This window comes from Heteronotia binoei, chromosome 5, assembly GCF_032191835.1.
Source record: "Heteronotia binoei isolate CCM8104 ecotype False Entrance Well chromosome 5, APGP_CSIRO_Hbin_v1, whole genome shotgun sequence".
NCBI lineage: Eukaryota > Metazoa > Chordata > Lepidosauria > Squamata > Gekkonidae > Heteronotia > Heteronotia binoei.
Genome location: NC_083227.1, coordinates 82,329,570 through 82,355,919, shown reverse-complemented (window position 1 = coordinate 82,355,919; position 26,350 = coordinate 82,329,570). Strand labels below are relative to the sequence as shown.

The window sequence follows — 26,350 nt, the reverse complement described above, 5'->3', positions numbered from 1 at the left end:
AAAACCCTGGGGTATTTTAAGCTACCAGAACTTGTTTGAAACAAAACACCCTACAAATATGGATTCACTCAGCATTGTAGTCTTACCAGTCCAAAATGTTCAAATAAGAAATGAAGCCATAAACAATGAAACCTGTGAACCATTGGATAAATCTGAACCAAAGGATCATAAATTCCAGGAGGGAAAACATATTCCTTATACGGCCACCTTTACAGGACAATTGCTTTTACAAGATTTTTTTTAAGTATGCTTGTAATTTACAATCTACCCTTTTAAAATTATATTTTATAATCATTTCTATTGTTCTAATCCTTCAATGATTTCATGCTGCAACTGTAACCCAAACATATGTTTAAGACTAAGGAAACAAATCCAAAAGAGAAGTAAAGCTACATGTTAAAGTTATGCTACAAAGATTAATGCCCAGAAATATTTCCTACAACAATCATCCACAACTTATAAAATGTACATATTCCATATTTTCATTATGTGATATGTATAGGGTTTCAATCTGCAACTGAAACTTATCTAAGTTCTGTGATACAGCGCTGTGTGCATTTCTTTTGAAATAGATCTCACAACTTTGCTACTGGAGACTGAATTTTGAAAATATATAAATAGGCAAAAGCTATTCATCATAACGCATGTGAAAATGTGACATCAAGTATATTTTCATACATCTTGCGGTGAGGCTTTCCACTAGATTTCATAAAACCTGCTTCATTCAGTGCTGTATTAATGAAATCTTAGTTTGCATAAAGTAAGTACTAACTGTTTCCTGTCAAAAGTTTGACAACATGCTAAATCCACATATTACTGAAGCACCAAGTCCAAAAACGTAACGTATTTTGTTGTTATGTACACTAACATATGCAATGGCCACCTTAAATGGTTTTCACAGTAATAATAACATTTTTTTTTAATTTGTAGCTTGTTGGAAACAAGTGAAAACTGTATGAGAATTATGCACTAATATTTGACAATGGCACTGTTTTCAACTGTGCTTACTTTCAAACCACCAAAAGCACCTCCAAGTAATCAGCTTTCCAATTAATAGATGCCTCCAACTCTGTCTGGCATATTTACTCATTATTACCCTCTGAACTGTTCAAAGGCCTCCATATATCAGTTCTAATGTCTTCCCCCACATCTGTATCTCAAGAGAACAACCTACCAAGAAGTTCCTTTTATAGGAAAAGTTCCTGGCAGATGGCACCCATCACTTACTTGAAAGTCATGGTTTCCTCAGGTGAATGCCAAGAATTATGGTACTCTAAGAGTAAGGAGAATCTTGGCTAAAGATCCTTTACCTTTTCATATAATTGTAGTTTCCAGGGTTCGCTGACTGGGAAACCATGACAATTGGCCAAGTTTGAAACTTCACATGGAAGGGCATATCTGCAGCAAGACTTCCAAAATAAACTCTGTAGTTTATATCATCTGCACTTTCTCCCCCCTCCCTCCCCGCCCCCATCTCTCTAAGAAACTCCACCCAGTCAATGATCATCTACAAACTTAAGCAACAGTAACTCTGAACCCTACCATCTACAACAGTCAAACCTCAGCACAGGGTCTGCTGGAGAGACTCAGAGAATTCTCATGCGGCCATGTTGCTATTTTTCTTTCATGATTCAACTGAGACTCTTGTAGCTACCAGAGTAAAATGATTCAGCACACAAATACAAGCCTCTATTTCCAGTGAAATCCACAGAGCATAATTGCTTATGGCCTTTGTTTTCAATGGGACAGAAAGGCCTTGTTTCATCTGGATTGCACCCTTCATTGAATACTGTGACCCCCTCAAGGCTATTGCATATATAGTTTACATATAAACACAGTTATAGAATGATATTTCTAAGTATTTATGAGGACTGTCCAAGCAGCTTTTATCCATCCCAACCAGTTACATATGTTGTCCACAATGCTAAAAGAATCAGACAAGAACTTCCTAGCAAGAAGCTTTTTGCTAGCTTCCTTTGGAATTTCTAACTACTTCCCAACAAAAACAGGTAAACAGGTAAATATAGTAATGGAGCAACAAATCGTTCTTTCCCTAGTGCCTTGAACATTGTCAATTGTTTCCAGAGAAGAAAACCTGCTGAAATTGCTAAGTGTGGCCGAAGTTCAATAAGGAAACAACCCCTAACTGCAAATGCTTTGCTAAGATAAAACTATGTTTAATTAAAGAGTACTGATCGCTTTTTAATGAAATGCTGAAACTAGCGAAAGAGCTTGGGTTTGTAGGAGCTAGCAGTTGCTTCAGCTCAAGTATAAATATGCAGAAGGAATGAGATGTAAAAGCTGAGAAAGACTTGCAGAAGTATAGTCGCTAATTTACATACAGCAGCAAAAACAGTATGCCCATGAATTCATTTATTTTTTGAAAAACTAATCTGTTAATTATCTTTCTTGCTGTAGGGCAAACTGGTGTTCAACATCAATGTGCTCTTCTACTGCTAACTTTCAAGATTGCATCAAGCTGGTTACAGTAAAGAGCTCTATGGCAAAACCCTTTTGACTGTGGAATTTCAGCTGACTTTACATTGGTTACATTTTTATGTGCTGCTACGGTGCTCTACATTTGATCCCTAAGATTTACTTAAATTAGTTTTGCAAACACTGCCCCTTTAATCACCTTCTCTCTTAACCAAAGTCTCGTATTTCTCATTCACTGAACACTTCTGTTCACTTCTGTAACTTGCACCTGAGCATGTGAGGATCGGAAGGGGGAGACAATCTCAGGAATAGATTTAAATTTGCTGCAACACAAAATCTTTGAGAAACGTCAACTGCGGTGTGACATGATAGAGGTTTACAAGATTATGCATGGGATGGAGAAGGTAGAGAAAGAAGTACTTTTCTCCCTTTCTCACAATACAAGAACTCATAGGCATTCAATGAAATTGCTGAGCAGTCGGGTTAGAACGGATAAAAAGAGGTACTTCTTCACCCAAAGGGTGATTAACTTGTGGAATTCACTGCCACAGGAGGTGGTAGCAGCTACAAGCATAGCCAGCTTCAAGAGGGGGTTAGATAAAAACATGGAGCGGAGGTCCATCAGTGGCTATTAGCCACAGTGTGTATATATGTGTATATATAAATTTTTTGGCCATTGTGTGACACAGAGTGTTGGACTGGATGGGCCATTAGCCTGATCCAACATGACTTCTCTTTATGTTCTTATCTATGGCACAGAACACAGACCTCCCCTCTTTCCTTTCTTCTCACAAAGGCAGATGGTTTGTTGAGCAGCATCCAAAGGGTTCAGGGAGAAGGTAGGTAGAACTGCAACTTGAGAGATATGAAAGGCTGACACCACCTTAGGCAAGAAGATGGAGTCCAGATGGAGGACCACCTTATCTTTGCAGAAAACAGTATATGGAAGGTCAGCGCAGAATGGCAAAAGGTCACTAGTCTGTTTAGCAGAAGTTATGGCTAAAAGAAATGACATTTTCCAAGACAATAGGTGAAGAGATGCTGGAGCCATGGGTTCAAAAGGTTTTCTCATGAACTGAGAAAGGACAAGAGACAGACTCTAGGTGGGAACAATGAGTTTCACCAATGGGTGGAGTCACAAGATGCCTTTAAAAAATGTCTTGGTCAGTCTATGAGATAAAAGAGTGCAGTGGTCTACAGGATTGTGGAAAGCAGATACAGCTGCCAGGTGTAACTTTCAGAGAAGAAAAACTAAGTCCCACACCCTAAAGAGAGACTACATAGGGAAAAAACCCCATAAGGCAGAGGAGTTGCCTTTGGCAGAAAACCTTCACCTTGTGCAACCATCAAGAAATGCTTCTATTTGGCTGCATCCATACATCTGGTGCTGGGTTTGCAAGCATTGTTGAGGGCATAGAACATAGGAGAAAATGTCACTGTTGAATGAACCAAACTGTGAAGTGGAAAATTCTGGATTGTGATGCAGTACCTTGCCCTTTTGCTGCAAAAGGAGATCTGTAGCCACTGGAAGGTGAAGGCAAGTGTGTTGAGACAGCTGTAACAGAAGGGAAAACCAAGGTTACCTCAGCCACTAGGGTACCGCTAGAAACAGGATGTGCAATCCCTGATTATCTTCTGGATCACTCAAGGGATGAGAGGAAGAGGTGGAAACATGTAATAGAGGTGATCTGTTCAGAGATGTAAAAAGGCATCTCCCAAGGGAATCGTGAGCTGGAGCGCCCCAACTGAAGAAGGCTGCACATTTTGTATTTTGAAGAGAAATGAATGCATCTGTTGTTGGGTGCCAAAGAGATTGAACACTTCCATCATATAGACAAGATTTAGGGACCACTTGTGTTCATTCACCTCTGCCCTGCTTAAACAGTCTGCTTCAGTATTCTCGACTCCAGGAACATGAATCACTGACAAGGAGATCCCTTGCTGGATACACCAGTGCCACAGACGAAGGGCTCTGTTTTTTCTTGCCTGCTTAGTAAACTTGGCACAGAATTCACAAGAGTCGACTCGGTGAGTAAGCACAAGCAGAGTAAGCACAGACTGTGGCCATCAGGAGACAGGATCTTAGCTTGGCAGCAGGAACAGCATTTGAAAAATACCAAGCCTTCCATAGCCTCAGAGTGCTAAAAACTCACAGGGTGCATTCACACTACACACAAAAAATTGTTTTACAACTATATTTTTACCGTGTAAGAACAGCAAAAATCCAGTTGCAAAATGCATTATTTAGTGTAGTGTGAACACACTCACAGACTTTTTTTTTGGTAGGTCAGAAGGAGAAGCAGGAAAAACGAAGAAAATTTTCAATGATGAAAAGATGCCCGGGATGACAAAGAACACTGAGTTATTACCAGCATGGCGGAAGAAAATGAATAAGTGGGGGGGCCCTTTCCTGAGCTCCAGGCATGCGCAGTCACTGTCTGCTTACTAGAGCTGAGGAAAGCATGCCAAAACATTAGAATGGTTTAGACTTCAAAATCTAGTCCTGCTTCAGCACAGTACCCAATGTGGGACCGCATAGAGGCCACAAAGAAGATTGCCTTGTTGTATCACAGGGGTGGCCAACGGTAGCTCTCCAGATGTTTTTTGCCTACAACTCCCATCAGCCCCAGCCATTGGCCATGCTGGCTGGGGCTGATGGGAGTTGTAGGCAAAAAACATCTGGAGAGCTACCGTTGGCCACCCCTGTTGCATCAGACAAAAGATTCATCTGCTCGGAGTTTGGGGCTAGTCAAGTAGTAGTGTTTTGCTGTGCGTGTTATACACTTACTAGGAGTAGAAGTCACTTCCAAATAAGAGTTTATAATGAAAAAATGTATGCTGTGTTTACATTGCTAATACCTCACATTGGCTTTACTGAGAGGCTGATTTCACTAAGAAGTTTGTTTCTTCAGTCTGAAAGTCTTAATGAGAATCACAGGGGCATTGCAGGTGCCAGCTTGGTTTTCCCCCCACTGTATGAAATACCTACTGCCAGGGGTCATTTTGTAGAAAAATAGGTTGTGGAGCTCATCCAGGGATTGGTGGGAAGTAGGAAGTGGACCTCTCAGAAAGGTTCAGGAGCTGTGCTCCTGTGAGCTTCCACTGAATACAAGGCCTGCCCACTGCTATGCAGAAAGATGAGGACCCACGGCTATTGGAAGTCACAAGCCTCTATCTGAAGCACCAGCAGAAAGCAGCTACAGTGGAGATGCTTCTCTTCTAGTGCAATCCTAAACTAAGCTATACTTTTTCAAGGGATTATTTCTTGATGCATGTACATGTTCCTGTTTGGCGGACAAGCAAAAGTCACTCATAAAATCAATGTCAGCACTGAGTTGATCATGTGAACAGGAACCCTAGCTGAAGTCCACACAGTCCTGATCACAGCCTGACAGCTTATTATGCAGAATCTTTGCTGAAGTTTGACATGTGGATCTGGTCAGTGCCTGGAGAGAAGACTGCTCAGAAACACATGCTGCCTTAAGTTCTTGGATGGAAAAAGTAAGATACAAATATAATAAATAAATATTGGTTTGTCATGTTTGGATAACCTAAATTGCTTAGGAATAGCAGTAACTAATTATTAAGCTCAAATATTATTCCGCAGCCTCTGGACTGCACTCTTTTTGTTGTCAACAATAGCAAGTTCAGATTGTTACTAGTAACAAAATAACGTTATTGTTAACATTATTCAGTCAACACACATTAAACAGTCAATTATGTTATGTGTATACTTTCTAACAGAGCAGCTACCATGACAGTAACTTGTATCCAACCATCTATGAACAGAAGGCACATGGAGCTCCCCTGAATTCTTCCCAGTTCCAGCAACCTCTTCCAGCCACCCGAATTATCATTCTTGGGGTTGGGGATTTCATGAAAAGGAACAGCTACATGTGTCGATATGCTGACATGAGGAGGGACAAGGGGTTGAGGTCAGTTCCTTTTCTCAGTGGAGCTGCACATGCAGAAGAGGAGGGAGTAATTTCATTCCCTTGTCTTTCTTCACTTCAGCTCCCCGTACAGCTATTCCTCTGCACAGATCCTGTAACACCCTGGGAACGATCTTTCTGGGAATTGGAATGGGCTGCATGAACAGAAGAGAACACGCTAAACTGTGTTCCATGCACAGAGTAATAGGATACACACAACTATTACAACTTTTGAGAACAATCTTTGCTAACTGATTTTTAGGTACTCGCAGTTTTTTAGCAATCCTGTGTTAAATGGATGTCTGCCATATGCTCTTGTTGCCAAAACATCTAATTTCTCCTGTAAGTCTCCCATACCTTTTTCATGGGGGGGGGGGGGGCGGGGAATGACCTTTAAATGTTTATTGTACTTACAGAAGAAAAATGTGCTAAGGATGCTAAATCCCTAAAACTAACATACTTACAATTAAATTATGATTCTGTCAGAGAAAAGAAATTATTTCGGATAACAAAAGGGGGAGAGCAACTTTACAAGTTGCAGATATACTGCACTGCAAAGTCATGTGGAGCAGAGTAGAGTCACAAAAGCTTCAGAAAGAACAAGGGATGGATCCAACCAATTTTTCTGAAAAGAAGGCGACATCATCCTTGACCACTTGAAAATGCCATGTTGAGAACCACAAGACAGTTGAGATCGGCATGAACAAAAGCCAAGTGGTATAGAAGTCACAGTATGGAGAACTGGTTAAGATTTAGTCAAAAGATTCACTGAATCCAATTCTAAATTCAATTCTTTACTATGAATGTTAGCTGCCCTGAGACTGCTTTGGTGGGGAGGGCGGGATATAACTGCGATCAATAAATGAATGAATGAATGAATGAATGAATGAATGAATGAATGAATGAATGAATAAACAAACAAACAAACAAACTGCAATCTGATTCACATTTTCCTGGAAACAAATGCCATTTAATATAATAGGACTTACACCCAAGTACACATGCACGCAATGCATTATAAGAACAACTTTCATCTATACTCTATATTAGGGCACTGGAAACTACAGACACACAATGTAATCCTAAACAGAATTACATCTATCAAAGGCCACTGGCCACTGGCATCAATTGACTTTGAAGGGATATCACCACCCCATGTTCCCACCCCACCCTAGCCCTGACCTATATCAATATGGAATGTATTTTGGTGCGCACTCTCATGACCATAGAATGCATATGGAAATAGATTTTAAAATGTGAAGATTTTAAAATATGAATTATATTTCATTATGTTGCCATCAGCAACTGTTCACCCACTCTCTCTCTGAAGTGAAATTTCAATACAAGCTCACCCAATCTCTCTCTCTGAAGTGAAATTTAAATACAAGCTCATCGTTTGGAATCCAGTTTATAAATACCCAAGGCTACCAGCTACAATCAACAAGTCACTTAATCTGCAACATTACCAATGTCTTTAATGGTAACAATGAGGAATAAGAGGTTTGAGGATCACACTCAGTGCTCTCCTAAGATCAAATTGGCTGACACAGTATGCATATGTCAAGATAAAAGCATCAGCCACATAACATAGCTGGAAATGGGAAAGCACCTCCTGTGAAAGCCAACAACCTTCACCTCTCCCACTGACTTAACAGGGCAGAGCTAATTAGTATGACAAAATAGCACAGCATGTGTGGTTCAAGAGTTGTTCAGACAATTAAAACTCTGAATTTCCCCCCAGAATATTGTATTTTTTCCATATCAGTTATTGCAGGAGGGTCATTTCTGGAGAACCATTTGTTCACATCACCACCTTTGAAAGCCAAAGTTTCTGGTGATAGCTTCACAGCCTGAATATAAAATACTACCTCTTATTATTTCATATTGTTTTATCACATGCTGTTTCAGATGCCATTTTGGCAGAAAATGTAACCTAAACATGCAAAAAAGATACTTAAATCAAATGAGCACATTGCTATGCTTACATGACACATCTACCCTTGAGGGGTTGCTTACGTCATTATATTTTATAGACAGCCTTATTGCTGTGTTTTATCAATATTAAGTATTATAGCCACAATCCAATTCAAGTTAATCACACTAAAAATGTACTGCTTTCAAAGGACTCATACATGTTTAGTTCTGGCTGGACATTATTACTATTAAACTTTACCAAAAATCTTTAAAGTGACTTGATAGTTTCAAAAGCAGACATAAATATTTCTTCTTTTGTGCCTTATAAACTTACACAAAAGCTTTAAAAGAGTACTATCCATGCTACTTAATCTAGACTAGAACTGCACAATCTGTACCTTTGAGGAATGTATTCTTTACTATGAATGTATACATGTGTGCAAGAGAAATATGCAAAGATTATAAGTATGCTGCAAGAAGTTAAAACTGCAATGAAAAGAAAATCTGGCTTGCACACTATATAATATCCATACATGGTAGCATAAATCCATATGGTTTACCTGGCTCCAAGTCATAAGGAACATTTGCACCTCATCCAATGGCATTCAACCCTTTGTTTGTTCTGCATTTCTCACAGTCTACCTCCTATGGAAGCCTTACCGTAACAGTTCACAACCAATACACAAGTACAAACTCTTATGCAATAATTTTTCCACTGTTCCCAACAATCCAAACCAGTGGCATTACTCCTCTCGTAAATGGCCCTTCTCTAATAGTTGTCAAGCTACAGCAAGAACAGCACGAAAGCCCCACAGAAGATTGAGGCAGTAGTTACTCGCTTCTTTAAAAGCCACACTTTAAATCATTTCACATACTAGAATGTCAGCGTGGATAACCGCTGTCCCAACACCCCTCAGAATCCCCCAAAGTCAACCACAGGTTCAGGTAATTATGACCTCCCACTCTACAGCAGAAATACATAATTTCCGCATTGGTCTTTGATGAAGGGACCACAGACTTGAAAAGAGGAAACAATTACCGTCATTAGAACTTCACCCAAGCACGAGATGTAATCACAGGCCATGGACCTTCCAATGGTTGTGGGGATCTCTCGATGGACTCAAAATTGCTCGGGAAGGGGATAAGCCCCAGCAATAACACTTATCAGCTAGAGGCTATGCCTTCTCTTCCAAGAAAAGCACTAGCCACATATATGGCATTTATGTTACCTTCTAGGACACAAACATAAAGAGAAAAAAATAACCTTTTTTCGCTTTCTTTCTTTAAAATGCAGTTTTTGCTTCCTTCTGAAGGGTTTCTTCTCCATTGAAATAAAATACTGCCAAGAACATGAACAGGAGGCAGATTTTAAAAACAAATAAAAGTACACAAAGAACAAAAAATGGAGAAGCTGCCATTCTTTCCTATCAATGCCCCCATGATATTACACATTTATTAGAAACACTCCTTAAAATATTGTAGAGTCCTTTCATGCACAAGGTTTCCAGAGCCCTATAACAGGCAGGAACAACACTTATCTTCTCATATGTCCATAAAGTGTAGCATGCACTAATATAGCCTTATAAAACAAAATAGTTCACAAAACTAAATAGCCTGCCTGCTTGCATGCATCTACATCTGTGGCCCATGACACCCTGATGACTTTAGAGAAAACCTGAGCCATCTCCAAGTTTATAAAACATACCAGGCTAAATTCCCATTCTTATAATAACTGAATGAAGTCGCAAGTATGGGTTAGAAAAGAGTAGTTTGTCAATTTCCACATAGGTTAGGCACCAAATACAGCAAAACCCTCTAATTTTTGCTGAAGGCCCACGTTTTCATTCTGCCTCTCCAATATTCTTTACTATGAATGTATACATGTGTGCAAGAGAAATATGCAAAGATTATAAGTATGCTGCAAGAAGTTAAAACTGCAATGAAAAGAAAATCTGGCTTGCACACTATATAATATCCATACATGGTAGCATAAATCCATATGAGCCACTTGTGGGAAGGGCGGGATATAAATTCTAAATAAATAAATAAATAAATAAAGCAGTACTAAATACTAACATGAAGGTATTATTGATGGAATTTTCTTACAAGTGAAAGTGTTAAGGCTTAGGATGAAAAGATGTTGAGCAACTCCTGAATACGTTTTTACTAGTAAAAGGAGATCCAATTATATATTTATCACCTTGCCTATCTCTTATAAAATATAAATAAAAAAGATATCCCATTAAATCCAAAAAGAAGAGAAAAAAAACCTTGAAAGGAGATGTGTGAATAAAAATTTACTATTTGGAGTTATCATAGGTAAGATTATCTGTTAGGAGATTCACTTCTCCAGCATTCCCAAGAAGTTAACCAAAATCAGGGCTATCACCTGAAAAACCACCAAAGTAAAAACATACAAAAAATCTTTCAAAAAGGAAGTTGAAGAAATATTCTAACTGAAAACCTGTACTAACTAAAATGTACCAACTGAAAACAGCTACAACCCCCAACATACAACAATTTAATAATATCTAAATATATATCAAACATTTATTCTCTGCTCACCTTCTCTTATTGCATGTGTACACTCACACCTTACACACACACACACACACAAATGTTTATGCCTGGATGCAACAGCACCTGATGCTGGTAATGCTGATAATTACCATCTAACACAAAACTAATCAGCTTGGGCTTGAAACAGAAATCATAATTCAAATTGGGAGCCGACACTAATCATTTGATGTTCACTTGAAGAGATTAGATAGGCTATGCAAGAACATTTTGGTAGAAGTACTGATAAGAATATGGGAAACAGGAATTATTAGTATTTATCCTGCCTGTAATGCTTAGAAAAGCAAACTATTTAAAAGGAGCAGCACTTCCAAATGGCTGTTTAATCTGAAATTTCCAGATAGCACAGAAAATATTCTCTCACAGAATGCACAATATCTTTGCCATCATATCTATCCTGTGGTCTGTTCTTGTCTTTCACTGCAGGAATCTCACTCTATTTTGCTCCATTATGGGAAGCAACCCAAGGCACACAAAGCACATAAGAAGCCAGCAGAAAATTACCACCAAGAAGCTGCATCCCTTGCTCATGAGCTCGCCCCCCATGCTGCATCTCACAAACCAAAATGGAATGGTCACTTCCTCCAAATTCAAAGAAAACCAGGTGTTTTGGTGCATTTGCTCTGACAACAATGGTGTTAACAGAGCTGGGAGGTATGCAAAGAAGGCAATAAAAATTAACAGGTATACATTGAATGCCTTCAAGACAAGAAGAGATCAAAATCTGGCTAGTTCTCTTAACAAGAAAAGGCCATTATGGCCACTATTATTATACAACACAGAAACCTGAGAGTATCATATATCAAATTCCGCATTTGTATTAAAAATTATTGCTGCAACCTGAGTTTTTTTGTTCACAACCCTAATGAACTTAGTAAGGCTGCAAGGAACTTCCTGAATCACCATCTTTAGACTGTGGCAGAAGACCTCTGCCATACCTTTTACTGGCAATACCTCTTTTCTTTTTTTCTTCTCCTCTACTTTTTGTTTAACATCCGATCTGAGGAAGGGCTCTGTGGCATCCAAAAGTCAACTTGCTACTTTTTTTTCAGTTGGTCTTAATGCTTCTGCTACAACTTCAAAAAAGCAAACTATGCAACCATAAATATCAATTATTTTACACTCGCATTTGCCTGCAAGCTTTCAGGAAACCAAAATAATTTTCAAGTATAAGACCTCCTGCATTTTTCTATCGGAATAAGTGGATCGTTTCCCTACCATGACAGTCAATCCAATCAGAGTGAAATACCTTTTTTATTACAAGTATCTTTCCCTGCACCTTCACTTCCTGGTAGAACAGTTGAGTCACTCCTGAGGGCCGGGGGAGCACAAGTCACTCACTTACATTAGAACAAATGTAGATTTCAAGATCATAACAGCTGCTCTAAAAGTCACAGGCTAAAACAAAAAATGTACATTAAAGCCCAGTGTAGTGTAGTGGTAGAATGCTGAACTAGGATCTTGGGAGAACAGGATTCAAATTCTTACTTCTGCCATGGAAGCTAGTTGGGTAACCTGGGCCTGTCACAAACTCTCAGCCTTGCCTAGCTCACAGTCACAGGGTGTTTATTATGAGAAAATGGAGAAGGGGAGAATGATCTTCTAAATTGCTCTAAGTCACAACTGAGAAGAAAAGCAGGATATAAATAAACAAATACAATGCATATTCAAGAAGCACAGCGTTTAGGTAGTCACAATCCAAGGTTATTTTACACCAAGACTACCATTCCAGATTTTTTCCATTACTCCTAGTTCATTTTGTCTCAGACAAAATAAGGAGCTGGGCTGGGGTGGGAGGAATCTCAGAATGCAGCGAATTATACGTAACTTTCTCTTTTGTTTATATTCATGTGAGTACGGAGATGTGGCCTGATGCAGCAGTGTATACGCTAATATTTAAACTTCCACAATTCAGATATCATTCATGATTCAGGTAATCCTTATGAATATTAAATATGACCCTTAATTTAATACAGTGAGAAGACCAGTCACCTGCTCTTCCCAGATGATCAACACTTAATACAGCTCCAATAGTTAATAATATTAATTAAATGAAATGCAAGACCTTTTTTCCCTGAAAAGAGAGGTGCCTGGACTCCAAAGACAAAGCTAACAATATTTTTTTTTAATGGAAATTCACCAGACAACATGTCCTCCCCTTTCTATTTAAGAGGAAAACATCATTGCAGTGATGAAGCAGAGTTCAGGTTCGAACTTCAGGCTATGCAGACCTTACCCTTTATTTTCTTCCAATTCAAATGCAATGACCTGTTACCCTACACATTTATCATAAAGGTCTACTTTGTAAGCAAACACTGCCCTCTTGTGCACTAGAATATCCAACAGAGAGATTCTGCCTCCTGCTTTTAAAAACAGATTTTTTTCGTATCAGCAACAGATTTCTGTACTCTCTTTACATTTGTGCCTCCTTTATTTTAGGCACATGCCATTTAGAACAGATAAAATGTGGAATACAGGCTCCAGTCCAATAGAAGAGCACATAAATGGAGAATACAATATAGAGGAAATGAGTGATATAAGATTCAGAATAGAAAATGACTCTTGGTTAGGATATAAGTGTATTAATTGTATGTGGATTAATTGGAGAAAATTTTCTCTTGTATATTGTGGATGAACGGTATAGTAGATTGACAGAGTTATGTGGTGGATAACTTGTATTAATGTTCACCGTAGATATAATTTAATAAATTGTTAATGGAAAACAATATACATAACAAGTATTCAAGTACCAACAGGACAATTTACAGTATGTGTAATGCATTGATTCATGGTACACGCAGAGATCAGAACTTACTGCAATGTAAGTGTGCACAACATTAGAGCAACCAGTCCAAGAACAAAAAACTGTTCAGCAATGAACATGGCCTTGGAAACCAGGGGTGCTTTTTCTCCCAAGCATTATTAAAGTGTGGTAAAACTGATAGTGTAGGGTTTGCAAGGCAGAGATGTTCTGCCAGGCATTTGGTTGAGGACAGCAACAGTTTGGCACTCTCATATCCCCCCACCTCCCTCCTTATTCCTTCATATCCCTGACATCCATAGTTTGGTAGGTATAAAAATTTTTTCCACCATATGGATATTATAGTGATTTATTGTCAATGTTTTATTATTTTAATGTTGTTTTAAATCTTATTATCTAATTATGTACCTATGATGTAAACCACCCCAAGCTCTATTTTTAGGGAAGAGATGCCAACAAATTGAATTTAATATGAATGAATGAATGAATGAATATCATAGAAGAAACTGACAAGGAGGTCTTTAACCCTTTCCTTGGCCATCATTTTCCCATGCAAACTTCCAAGCCCGTTTTTCCCATCTGAGTTATCAAACATATATCTAAGAACAAAATGACTTGTGCAGGCAATTGGAGGCATTTACACAGAAAAGCACCACCACCATGCACACACTGATTCCCAGCACATCACACTTGCTACACATCACTGTGTAGCAGGGGGGAAAAAACGGTGCAGGTTCTGAAACTGTTTTTGCCGCTAAAGAATTGGTTTGGACCTGTGTAGTTATGTGTAATTGTCTACGAAATCCATATGGAAAAATTAATTAGAATTATATTTAAAAATAATTCCTATGGTCCAAAATTCGAAGTCACAAATGTATCACTACCTTTCAGCAAATCCTGCACATATATCTAATTATTTAATTATTTCATTTGTTTACCTTATTTATAATTTCAATTTATATACCACTCTTCCCTGAGATCACAGGGCTCAGGGCAGTTAACAACAAAAAATACCATATAAAACCAAAATTAAAACAATCAAAATTAAAGATCTTGGCACATTAAATATGGTAAGCATCACTGTTCTGCAAGTGGGAGAAAACAAAGGTGGTGGGGAGTGCCAGATAGGGTGGTACCCATTGCTGTCCTCAACCAAAAGTTTATAGTCCACCTTTTCCACCTTTCTCATTGGGACACAAGGCAGATTATGCAGCGAAGCAAATTATGCAGCAATACAATCAACAGAAAAGACATCCAATCAACAATGCAATAGGGTCTGGACAGTAGATATCTGGAACCAACCACAAATCTGAAACAGAGCAGAAGCAAATAATTAAATATTAACATGACATGTTAAAAATGATGCAAAACTTATACAGTAGGATCTAATTTACAGTCATAGAAAGTATGAACTATGTACAGCAGAACAGATCACACTCCCCAGGGCTTTTTTTTTTTTTACAGGAACGCACAGTAATACAATTCCGGCTGGCTTGGCATCAGGGGATGTGGCCTAATATGCAAATAAGTTCCTGCTGGGCTTTTTGTGCTGTGTGAAATGATGGTGATGTCAGGGGGTCTGTCCTAATTTGCAAATGAGTTCCTGCTGAGCTTTTTCTACAAAAAAGCCCTGACGCTCCCTAACTCATTGCCCAAGTGACTTTCAGAATTGTTACATTACAGCCCTGTTATCTGTGCAGAAACCCCCTCTTGAATAATTCAGTTTTGCATAGCTTGCAAAAAGCAAGGAATGGGACTTCCTGACTTCATTAAGAGGATCATTTCATAAAGGGGGAAGCATAATGGACAATGTACATGTATAGGCAGTTATTATTTTGCCCATTTGCAGGTTAGCACATGCAGAAGGCCCTGCTTGGATGAGCGAAGCTATCATGGTGGAGCACAGGGGGAGAGACAGTCTCTCAGATACAAGGAACTAAGGCCATGGAGAACTTTGCATGGGATGGTCAACAACTTAAATTGAGCCCGGTTACTGATGGGCAGCTGATGGAGTAATTGCAAGAGGGGAGTGATTTGCATGCTCCATCTAGCTCCCAGTAATAGCTGAGATGCACATTCTGCACCATCTGGAATCTCTGAGTTGATTTTGAGGGGAGATGGACATAAAGCATATTACAGTAGTCTAGTATCATCTACACAAATCAATTTCACAATGCAATTCCAGTTCAAGAAAAAAAATTTTAACTGCTGTAAAAATCTTATAGGGCATATTAGCAAAACAATTAAATTTTCATTTTGGAAAAAAAACATTTCCCTACACAGCTTCTGGATGCAACTGTGCTACATTCATGAAAGTACACAGGACATTCTCTACAGTTTTGGTAATCTGTGAAACCTAATGTAGGATGAAAGTATGAGATAAATTTGAGATAAAATGATGAGATGGCTTTCAAATTTGAGATAAAATGGCTTTCAAAGCAGTATCTATTAGGGCAAAAAGAGGCTTTTTGATCAACTGCTGCCTTACTTTATCAAGAGAGGAGAAGAAACTATTTCATCACTTCCAACACTTGATGGACAGGTATATAAACTGATGAATGTTTAATTTGAAAGAATGATGACAGAGCTGAATACAAGCATTTAGGGGGAAAATGAAATCTTTGCTATTATAATCTTACAAATAATCTACATCAGAACGATTTTTGAACCATAATAACCACCTCAAAATTCTATGGATTTTCCAGGATTTTCATTACAGTGTTTTGCATCACCAAAACCTACTTTTACTATATTCAATTACCCTTCCTCGCCCATCCCACCCCACCCTTACAAGAGTTCAAAAGTCTTGGCCCTTCAATGTATCAGGTATGAATTAATACCCTTTCTTAAAAGAACACAGCAGCAAAGTGGAAACAGACACTTGTAAGCAGCAGTCTTTGAAAAGAACTGCAGGGACAAATGGTGACAATGAAGCTCCGGTCAAAAGTAAAAAGGTCAAAGGTTCAGACAAGTGCAAGGAATTACAAAACTACAGCTTCATCTAAATTCCTCCCACAGGTTTAGACAATCTGGGTCAAGCAATAGTTTTCAAACTAAAATGCTCAGAGACTTCCTCTGGCCTTTGTACTTCCATAAAGAACAATAGGCAATATATATTTTGAAAATGCTCTTACAGAAGCTCTCTCAGTTAACACAAAGTCAGCAAGATAAAGGACATCTTAAAAACAGCTTAACCTAAAACAAACAGTTCAGTAGCGAGTGCACTATGTGTGTGGGGGGCAGGAGGGAGGGGAGGCTAAGGTGAAATAATCATGTTCTTCTATATTAGTGTGCTGACCCTTTGTAGGGCATGAAATTAACTATCAGCAAGTAAAAAATCTGCTACTTGTTAAACTACTTTGCTACACAGAGTGGCCTTAAAATAAAATATGGGGATTGAGTTTCTTTCAGAAGATTAACTTGTATAACCTCTCAGCAGGCTTCCCCTATCACTGAACTCTGGCAGAAACCACTCAGGTCCTAGTTGGAGGTATAGACTTTTTTAGAGGAATATTCAGCATAATGCAAACTGAACTACCTGGAAAGCCTTACTTTGACAGTCACCTTGTCTGATCTAAAAATATACTTTGAACAACTTGGTGCTGAAAGAAGACCAAAATGGTTTTTTTGAAACTAACAGAAGTACAATGTGGAAGGAAGCTAAATTGACAGGTTAAATCCAACCTTCACTATAACCTTAATCTTACCACCCAACCTTTCAGAAGTGTCAGGGGCAGAAGTATCTGTAGCATTCTCTATTCCTGGCATGTAGGTAAAAAATTCTTTTGATTTACTGCATGATATGCATTGTTTTCAAGGGCAAAGTCTGTAAGAAAAATGCAGCCCAGAGAATGAAAGATTACTTCCATCTTTCATTTCTCTTCTATTTGGTTAGTGTTCAGATATTCTGCATTTATTTAAACCTAAAGTTTTATCCTAGAAAAAAGATTCTTGGTGCTGTCTCAAAAAGTATATGCAAGGTCAAATACAGAGTTGCATAATAGGATCCTCTTATAAATTTGTTTAGTAGAAGCACTTGATACAACACTGATTTTAGAGTATGGAATTTTAATCACCACTTTAAGCAGGGGAGGAGAAATTGGAAGCCGGAATTAAGATTGCCAGGAAAAACATCAACAACCTCAGATAAGCAGATGACACTACTCTAATGGCAGAAAGTGAGGAGCACCTAAAGAACCTCTTGTTGAGGGTGAAAGAGGAGAGCACAAAAGTAGGCTTGAAACTCAACATCAAAAAAACTAAAATCATGGCAACTGGCCCCATCACACCTTGGCAAATAGAAGGGGAAGACATGGAAGTAGCGTCAGACTTCACATTTCTGGGATCTAAGATCACTACAGATGGTGACTAGCCATGAAATTAAAAGACGTTTGTTCCTTGGGAGGACAGCTATGGTATACAGCTATGCAATATAATTTTCTTCATACAGCTCTCCAAATTATGATCCTGTTCTCACAATCAACAAAAGAAATTCTCTTAACAATATAATCTATACCTTTATGTACAAATGCAAGAACAAAAGGTTGGCTGGCCCTTACAATGGGAACTTTCCCAAAGACCAGGCTTGAGCATCTGTCAAAGACAAAAGCTGGAATGTTAGTGGCTGGTAAATTTCTATTACTTTTTTCTACAACTATCTGCCCAAAGGCATGAAAAACTGATAAAATACAAGATTCTTGGGGGTGGGGGGTGTCAAACTCTGAGGCTGAGGGCTTGTTCAAAATAAGAAAGCATAATGACAAATACCATTCCCCCATTCTCAATAATGTCTTTTAAATTATAGAATCCAGAAACCGAGCTGCTGTATAAATTGGCATATTTTCTTAAAAGAAACAACTAAAGATTGTACTAGGTATTCTTTACATTAGCAGTCCTCAATTTATCTGAGCACTGGTTTGGGCAACATGAAAGCAACTCACACCTCCCTAAACCATAAAAAAAATGAAGCAAAATCCTAACAGCCAAATAGTCGAGTTAAAATTGTTGCTTTGGCTGGAATTACAGTATTTTCATGTTAAAATGTGTGTGTGTGTGTGTGTGTATATATATATAAACACACATAAATTTGTGTTTGCTTATTTGTATTAAGAACAGTAATCTCATAAATAATGGAGAGCCAGTGTAAATCTTGAGACTCCATGATCAAATCTCTACTTGCCTTGAAACTTATTGGGTGACGTTCATCCAATCATCTGAGCCTAACCTACCTCACAGAGCAGCTGTAAGGACAAAATAAAGGATGGAATGTATACACCACCCTGCCTTCCTTGGAAGAAGCATAGGATTAAAATTACTATTTACATGCAAAATGAATAAATCTGTTGGCCTCGAAAGTGCCACAAATCTTACTTTTCTTTCTAGCGATGCATGTAAGCATAGAGAGAACACATTCATTTCTTACGTTAGAATCAGGTGGGTACCCCTGTTGGGACTGAAGCAGCAGAACAAAGTTTGAATCCAGTGGCACCTTCAAGACCAAACTTGGTTGGTCAATAAAACTTGTTGGTCTTAAAGGTGCCACTAGATTCAAACTTTGTTCTATTTCTTACGTTATTTATTTAAACATAAATATTATGCTAATCGGTTGTGCACTACCCACACAATCTCTGCCCAAAAGCAATACAGCGTTTATGACTGTGGGACCTTACTGATTAGAAACCAGGGGAAAAGTCTGCGTGCTATATAAGTGCGCTGCGGACCGCGCTCTGGCCACAGAAGATTTAAGAGGCGAGGGAATGAGTTTGGCTGCATTTCCCTGTCTCTCAGCAGTTCAATCCCTGGCCAAGGTCGCCATGCCTGCCCACCTGCCGATCTCCCCTCCCCCCACTTTCTTACCGCCAATAATGGTGCGGATAAGGGAGGCGTGTCCCGGGCAATCCACCAGGGTTAGCTGAAGCTGCCCAGGCCCAAGCCCCAGGTGTGAGGGCAGCTCGGTGCACAGGCAGGAGAAGCCCAAATCCAGGGTGATGCCCCGAGCTCGGCTCTGGGGGGCTCGGTCGAAGGCGGCCGTGGAACCGATTGTGCTGAGGGCCCGCGCCAGCGCCGTCTTGCCACTGTCAATGTGGCCCAGGACGCCCACGTTCACATTGAGCCGAAGCAACGCTCCGGGCTCCGGCACGGGGGAAACAACGCTTACACCGGCCATGGATGCCTCGAACGCCGTTCCTTTCGCTCACTAGCCGGTCCGGCTCCTAACAACACCCCCGCGGTAACACAGGCTACGTTAGGGTCGTTCCGGGCAACCACCGCGCCTGCCTCGGTGGATTTGTGCGGGAAAATACCCCAAGAGCTACTAAGTGCGGCTGGGACATCCCATCACACGGCCTCTAATCAGAACCCGGGAGGGGGCTGTTGTTCATATATTTATGAATCATCTCTCACACACTACTGGAGCTGTACTAGGCTTTACTGAAACATTCTGGGCAACTAGAGCGGCTCAACGATGAACTGAAGAAACTCTCCAGAATAGTAGACAGCCGATACTTTAAGCCATAGCCAAATGGGAAAAGGAAAAAAAAAAACAGAAGTCAAGTAAATACCTTTTATTAAGATCAATCAAAATGATACAAAACAGTGTGCAAACTTTCAGGTTTTCAGAATTCTTCTTCAGGATGTTAAAAAAACAAAAATAGCCTGTGATATCTTTTTCCCTCCCTTTCCCTCACTGCTTCTATTTTCAACTTCCATTCTGACAGAATTGTGAAGAATTTTGGAGGCTTACTCTGTGTTGTGCTTTTGGTTGCTTTTAAAGTATTTACATAGCTTTAGTTTTTGGATTAAGAAACTCAGTGCAATCCTAAACAACATTGCACCCTTCTAAACTTGTGAATTTAAAAAGGTAAAGGTAGTCAGTCCCCTGTGCAAGCACCAGTTGTTTCCGACTCTGGGGTGATGTTGCTTTCACGTTTTCACAGCAGACTTTTTACGGGGTGGTTTGCCATTGCCTTCCCCAGTCGACACTTTCCCCCCCAGCGAGCTGGGTACTCATTTTACCGACCTCAGAAGGATGGAAGGTGGTGGTGGCGGCGGAGATATATATATATATATATATATATATATATATATATATATATATATATAATTTTTTTGGGCCACTGTGTGACACAGAGTGTTGAACTGGATGGGCCATTGGCCTGATCCAACATGGCTTCTCTTATGTTCTTATGAAGGCTAAATCAACCTTGAGCCGGCTACCTGAACCCAGCTTCCGCTAGGATCGAACTCAGGTTGTGAGCAGAGATTAGGACTGCAGTACTGCAGCTTTACCCCTTTAGAAGGGTGTAATTGTGATGATACAATTTGCATACTCATGTCAAACATACCATCTACATTCCCACAGGGTATGAAGGGTGTTTATGGCCACAACACAAGTACAGCATATAAATATATACACATTTGCACATTCACACAGAAATATCTACATTGATTTGTATGTAACTTAATATATCACCAAGGGAAGCAGTAACCAATCCATGAAATTCTCATATCTACTGGCATTTGATTCTGGCAGTTTCTATAAGAACAACAAACCAGTGGTGAAGCCAATCTAAAGAAGAATAGAATGGTCAATGCACCAGCTTTAGTCTTTAGTATGTTCATATGAAGTGACATTTCACCTAATTGCAATTGATCCACAATTCTTTACACAGTATAATAAAGACTGGTATTTGGGTTTCCAACCACATCGTGGGGGTCTGAAACAATGGGATGAAAACAATGGGATAAACATATCTGGGAGCTGCAGAATGTGTATACAGTAAAAGGTCTCATTACAGGACTAATTCCACAATATTCAGTAAAGTAAAGCAACAAAAGCCTAGAACCTAACATAAGTAAAATATAAGTAGGCAAACAAAAATTGACAATTGACATCTTTTGTTCTGGTATTTTTATAGGAGTGCCAGCCACTAGGTGGGACCAGGGGATCCCTCAGAATTATCTCCAGGCTACAGAGATCTGTTCCCCTAGATCTACTACCCTTCCACAGGGCATGCAACACAGAAATGTTCTACCAGGCATTTGGTTAAGGACAGTGATACAGCAGTACAAAATCTGGCACTCTCATATTCCCCCACCCTTCCACATCCCCTCTACCCTATAGGGGGTCTGTGGAAATCAAAATCTTTTTTCCACTATCTTGGAAGGTGCACTGGTTTATCTGTTGATGTTTTAGGTATTATAATGTTTTAATTTAAATTATTTATTGTATTTGTTTTTGTTGTAAACTGCTCTAAGCCATGCTTATGCAGAATGGGAAAGGAAGGAAGGAAGTTAGTTTTAGAGGGTTGATTCTAGGGCATTGTGCCCCACTGAGTACCTTGTCCTCCCCAGGCTCCATCCCCAAATCTCTAGGAGTTTCCTAACCTTAATCTCGCAACCCTATTCCCCATTCCATCCCTTGCCAGCGGATATGGAGGACCTGGCAACCCTATATTTTTGTTGTTCCGTTAGAAATTAAAGTATCCATATTAGACAACTAACATTCTTATTTTAGCAGTTGAGAAACTTCTAGTATACTTTCTTGGGACCTCCAAATGTGGCATCCAGCAAAGACATGAAGAAAACAAAAGACTTGATATTGCTAAGGTTACACCAACACAACCTTGCACATCATAAATAAAGAAACAGAAGAGGGCACAAAAATATTTTCCTCTTCTTTGTTAATTAGATGTAACACCCATCTCTCCAATTTCTTCTTCTATGCATTCAACTGTTCCTTCACAAAATGTTGCTATTAATTGGCAGAGTTCTTAAAACTCATGGGAGAGAGGGCAGGAAGTCAGACCTTTGGGATGGGTTAAAAATGTGAAGGTCATTCACACAGGCACTACTCTGCTCTGTCCAAAAATAATACACTATTTGACAATTTCAGGGTTCAGCATGTCCCACTGAAATTTGGAAGCTTATGTGAAACAAGGCTATGTCCTGTAACCTCAAACGTTTAGTCTAGGAAAAACAGCTCTAAAGTCTCCAACTCCCTCCTTGGGTATCACATGACGTCTGTGCCAAAAAGGAGACCTTGAGAATAACAGAAGAAATGTAGGTAAAATACATTGAGCAAACCCACGGAACAACATTCAAATTTTCTTAATCATTAGTATTATTTTTCTGGTTAAAAGCTTGAAAGAAAGAAAGAACAAGTTTTGAAAGAAACAGTGTTGAAAAGACAGACATGTGCTTTACTATTGCCTTCTAAAATGATCTTAACTTCCCCCAGATTAAATGGCATAATGAATTGTTTTGATGGGGCTGGACACAGGAGGAAGAAGAGTGTTAGTGTTGGAAGGAATACACTATACGATGTCACTTAATGCTAACACGACAGATTTTGGAGTCTCAGGGAGGGGCAGAGGAGAGTCTTGGGGTAGAAAAGGTGCTCTTTGACCTTTCCTTTGTCCATTCCTATTGCTTTGTCTTTGATACCCAGAATACTACTCTCAGAGGTTCCTTTCTTCCAGTCACTTCCCTTCTCTGTTTTTCTCTGTCCACCACGAGGGCTGGACATGCTTTCTACAATCTCTCTCTATCCTAGCTTAGATAGCTAGAAACCCTTACTCTGCCTTTCCTATCTAGAATACAGTTCTCTGTTCTCTCACAATAAACAATTTGTTTCTTTTCTAAATAACAAGACTAAATCTGAATTCATTCCTTAAGTAGTCAGACTATAAAATTCCACTGTGCAGAGACTCAGCTCTGCTTTCAGTTAGGCTGAACAATATTTCCAGGCCTCATTCTTGGCAGGAGCTCACAGGAGCAGAGCTCTGGAACTAGGCTTCCCAAATCCCCCACCTGGGCGGGGGACCCCGATTTGGAGCCTCCTCCCCCCGCTCGCCAAAAATCCAGAAAGCAGGGGAGGGGAGGGGGGAATGGCGGCCCTTCCCATCCAGCCCCGATCCCAGCAGCTTCTCCTTGCCCTTTCCCTTCCCACCGATCCCCGATGCTTCTCCTGGTCCCTTCCCTTTCACCCCGGATCGCAGCAGCTTCTCCTTGCCCTTCCCTTCCCACCCAGCCCTGATTGCAGCAGCCTTTCTTCGATTTTCCCAGGCTGCTTCCCACCCCCAGTCAGCTGGCTGGCAGGTGCCTTTGCACCTCCGGAGGCTTGACTTGAAAGGCTTCAATTTGGGATGGTGTTTCTGTGTTGCTGTGAAGAAGCTGGCAGAAACTGGTGAGGAGAGAGGCCAATCCCCTGCTTCAGACTCGCCAGAAATGGGGGGGGGGAGAGGGAAACGTCTTCATTATTCCCAATGTGGAGATCGATTCTCATAGGGTATAATGGGGAATTGTTCAGGAGGTTTTGGGTGCTCTGGGGGAGCTGTTTTTTGAGGTAGAGGCACCAAATTTTCAATATAGTATCTAGCGCCTTACCCCGAAGTTTCAAAACAATTGGACCAGGGGGTCCAATTCTATGAGCCCCAAAAGAAGGTGCCCCAATCCATTATTTCCTATGGAAGGAAGATATTTAAAAAGGTGTGCTGTCCCTTTAAATGTGATGGCCAGAACTCTCTTGGAGTTCAATCATGCTTGTCACACCCTTGTTCCTGGCTCCGCCCCCAATGTCTCCTGGCTCCACCCCCAAAATCCCCAGATATTTCTTGAATTGGACTTGGCAACCCTATCTGGAACCTCTACATTTTATTGCGCTCTTTATTTCTTACCCCCCCCCCCAAAAAAAAACCCCTTGTTTCTGGGCTCCAAACCCCCTGTGATAACTTTGCTGAACTCTAAGATTTGACAAGCCAACTAATATTTTCCCCCACATAAAAAGGGAAAATAAAACATATAAAGTAGACCGATGGAAATCTTCATCATGCCACTGTGGCCACAGAGGAGAAAGTTATTTTAAAAGTACAATGGGAGTAAGGTTTTACTATGACAATTATAATTCAAGAAGCATTTTAAGGTAGCTGCTGAGCGGATACACCTGGTGATGTCAAGGGCGTGTAGCATTTGCAAATTAGTTATGCTAAAGAGCTCCAGCACCTCTTTTTCTATAAAATGACCCCTGAATATTTCTATTACTACTACATATGCTATTTACAGTTCAACCATAAGAGTTTCCAAGGGGTGGACTGGCCATTATGGCCACCAATGGACTCCCTCTCCACCCAGGTTCAGTCAGCCTAGGGGCACCCGAACACCACCCAAGGTGAACCATGTGAGGCCTGCCAGCCTGACAAGAGGCAGCTCCCAGTCCATCCGAGGCCCATAGACAGAGGAGGTGATATCCAGCCTGTCTAAGGCTTACCTAGGGGATGTTCCCAGCTCTCGCGGGCCACATGGGGAGCTTGGAAAAGGAGAGCCAGTTTGGTGTAGTGGTTAAGTGTGCAGATTCTTATCTGGGAGAACCAGGTTTGATTTCCCACTCCTCCACTTGCACCTGCTAGCATGGCCTTGGGTTAGCCATAGCTCTGGCAGAGGTTGTCCTTGAAAGGGCAGCTGCTGTGAGAGCCCTCTCAGCCCCACCCACCTCACAGGGTGTCTGTTGTGGGGGGAGAAGTTATAAGAGATTGTGAGCCGCTCTGAGATTCTTCGTAGTGGAGGGCGGGATATAAATCCAATATCATCTTGTCATTCAGGGCGGGAGCATAGCAGGAGGGCTTCCTATCCCCAGCTCCCTTAGGTGCTGAATCATGGCGGGGTGGAGCCCTTCTCCCAGGCCATTTTTTCATCCCATCCCTGAATTTCCAAGAATTCTTCTCAGTATCTGTACTGCACAGAGAGCTGGTTCATATTGTTAGATCTTTTTAAATTTATGAAACTCTTGTTGATATACTGCTTCTGTTCACTCATATAGCAGCCCAATGTAAGATCTGAAGGAGCATTGACATATTTGCCATCTATATTTGCCTTAGAAAAAGGGGAAAGGCCATTCAAGATTTCAATGGAAGAAATATTTCGTCTTTCAATTAGCCATACTATAACAGGCATCCAGTAGCAATCCTAAACAAGAATTACGGTTGTCTAGAGCAGTGTTTCCCATTTGCAGGGTCGTGACCCGGTACCGGGCCATGGAAGCCTCACTACCAGGTCACAAGAAAAGCCAAAGCTAGCATCGCCCCCAGCAAAGCTAGCCCTGCCCCTGTGTTGTGCAGAGAGCAGCTGGGCTGCCTCTCCTTCCTTCTCGCCCGCTCCCAGTGTTTGAGAAAAAAGCTAGCATCCACTGGCACTGTAGACCTATGAAGTGTTCTTCAAGGTATGAGCTTTCAAGTGCCTTGCAGTATGTTCTTTTGGGGAGATATCCCCGGGAGGCCTGGGTGTGAGCATTCCAGTAGCTATTTTTTTTAATCAAACGACCCCTGGGCAGAATTTTTGATGGCTGGGGTCATCTAATGGTGAGGAAAGCTCTTTCTTTCTTTCTTTCTTTCTTTCTTTCTTTCTTTCTTTCTTTCTTTCTTTCTTTCTTTCTTTCTTTCTTTCTTTCTCTTTCTTTCTTTCTTTCTTTCTTTCTTTCCTTCCTTCCTTCCTTCCTTCCTTCCTTCCTTCCTTCCTTCCTTCCTTCCTTCCTTCCTTCCTTCCTTCCTTCCTTCCTTCCTTCCTTCCTTCCTTCCTTCCTTCCTTCCTTCCTTCCTTCCTTCCTTCCCTGCAAGTGATGCTCTGTCTGTATTCTTGGTGCTGGGAGGGAGGGAAGCAACAGTGGGAGGGCTTCTAGTGCCCTGGCCCCACTGGCGGACATTCTGGTGCTTTTTGGGTATTGTATGAGGGAATTTTG

General features: G+C 40.3%; 1 protein-coding gene across 1 annotated transcript in view; it reads right to left on the bottom strand.

Annotated features, from left to right (window-relative positions):
* The window catches only part of EEFSEC (eukaryotic elongation factor, selenocysteine-tRNA specific), a 267,221-nt gene extending 247,246 nt beyond the window's left edge, over positions 1-19,975 (bottom strand). The window contains exon 1 of the mRNA XM_060239699.1: positions 19,477-19,975. Coding sequence (XP_060095682.1) covers positions 19,477-19,786 — 310 coding nt within the window. The 5' untranslated portion in view covers positions 19,787-19,975. The remainder of the gene's footprint in view (positions 1-19,476) is intronic.
* Between the last annotated feature and the right edge of the window lie 6,375 nt (positions 19,976-26,350).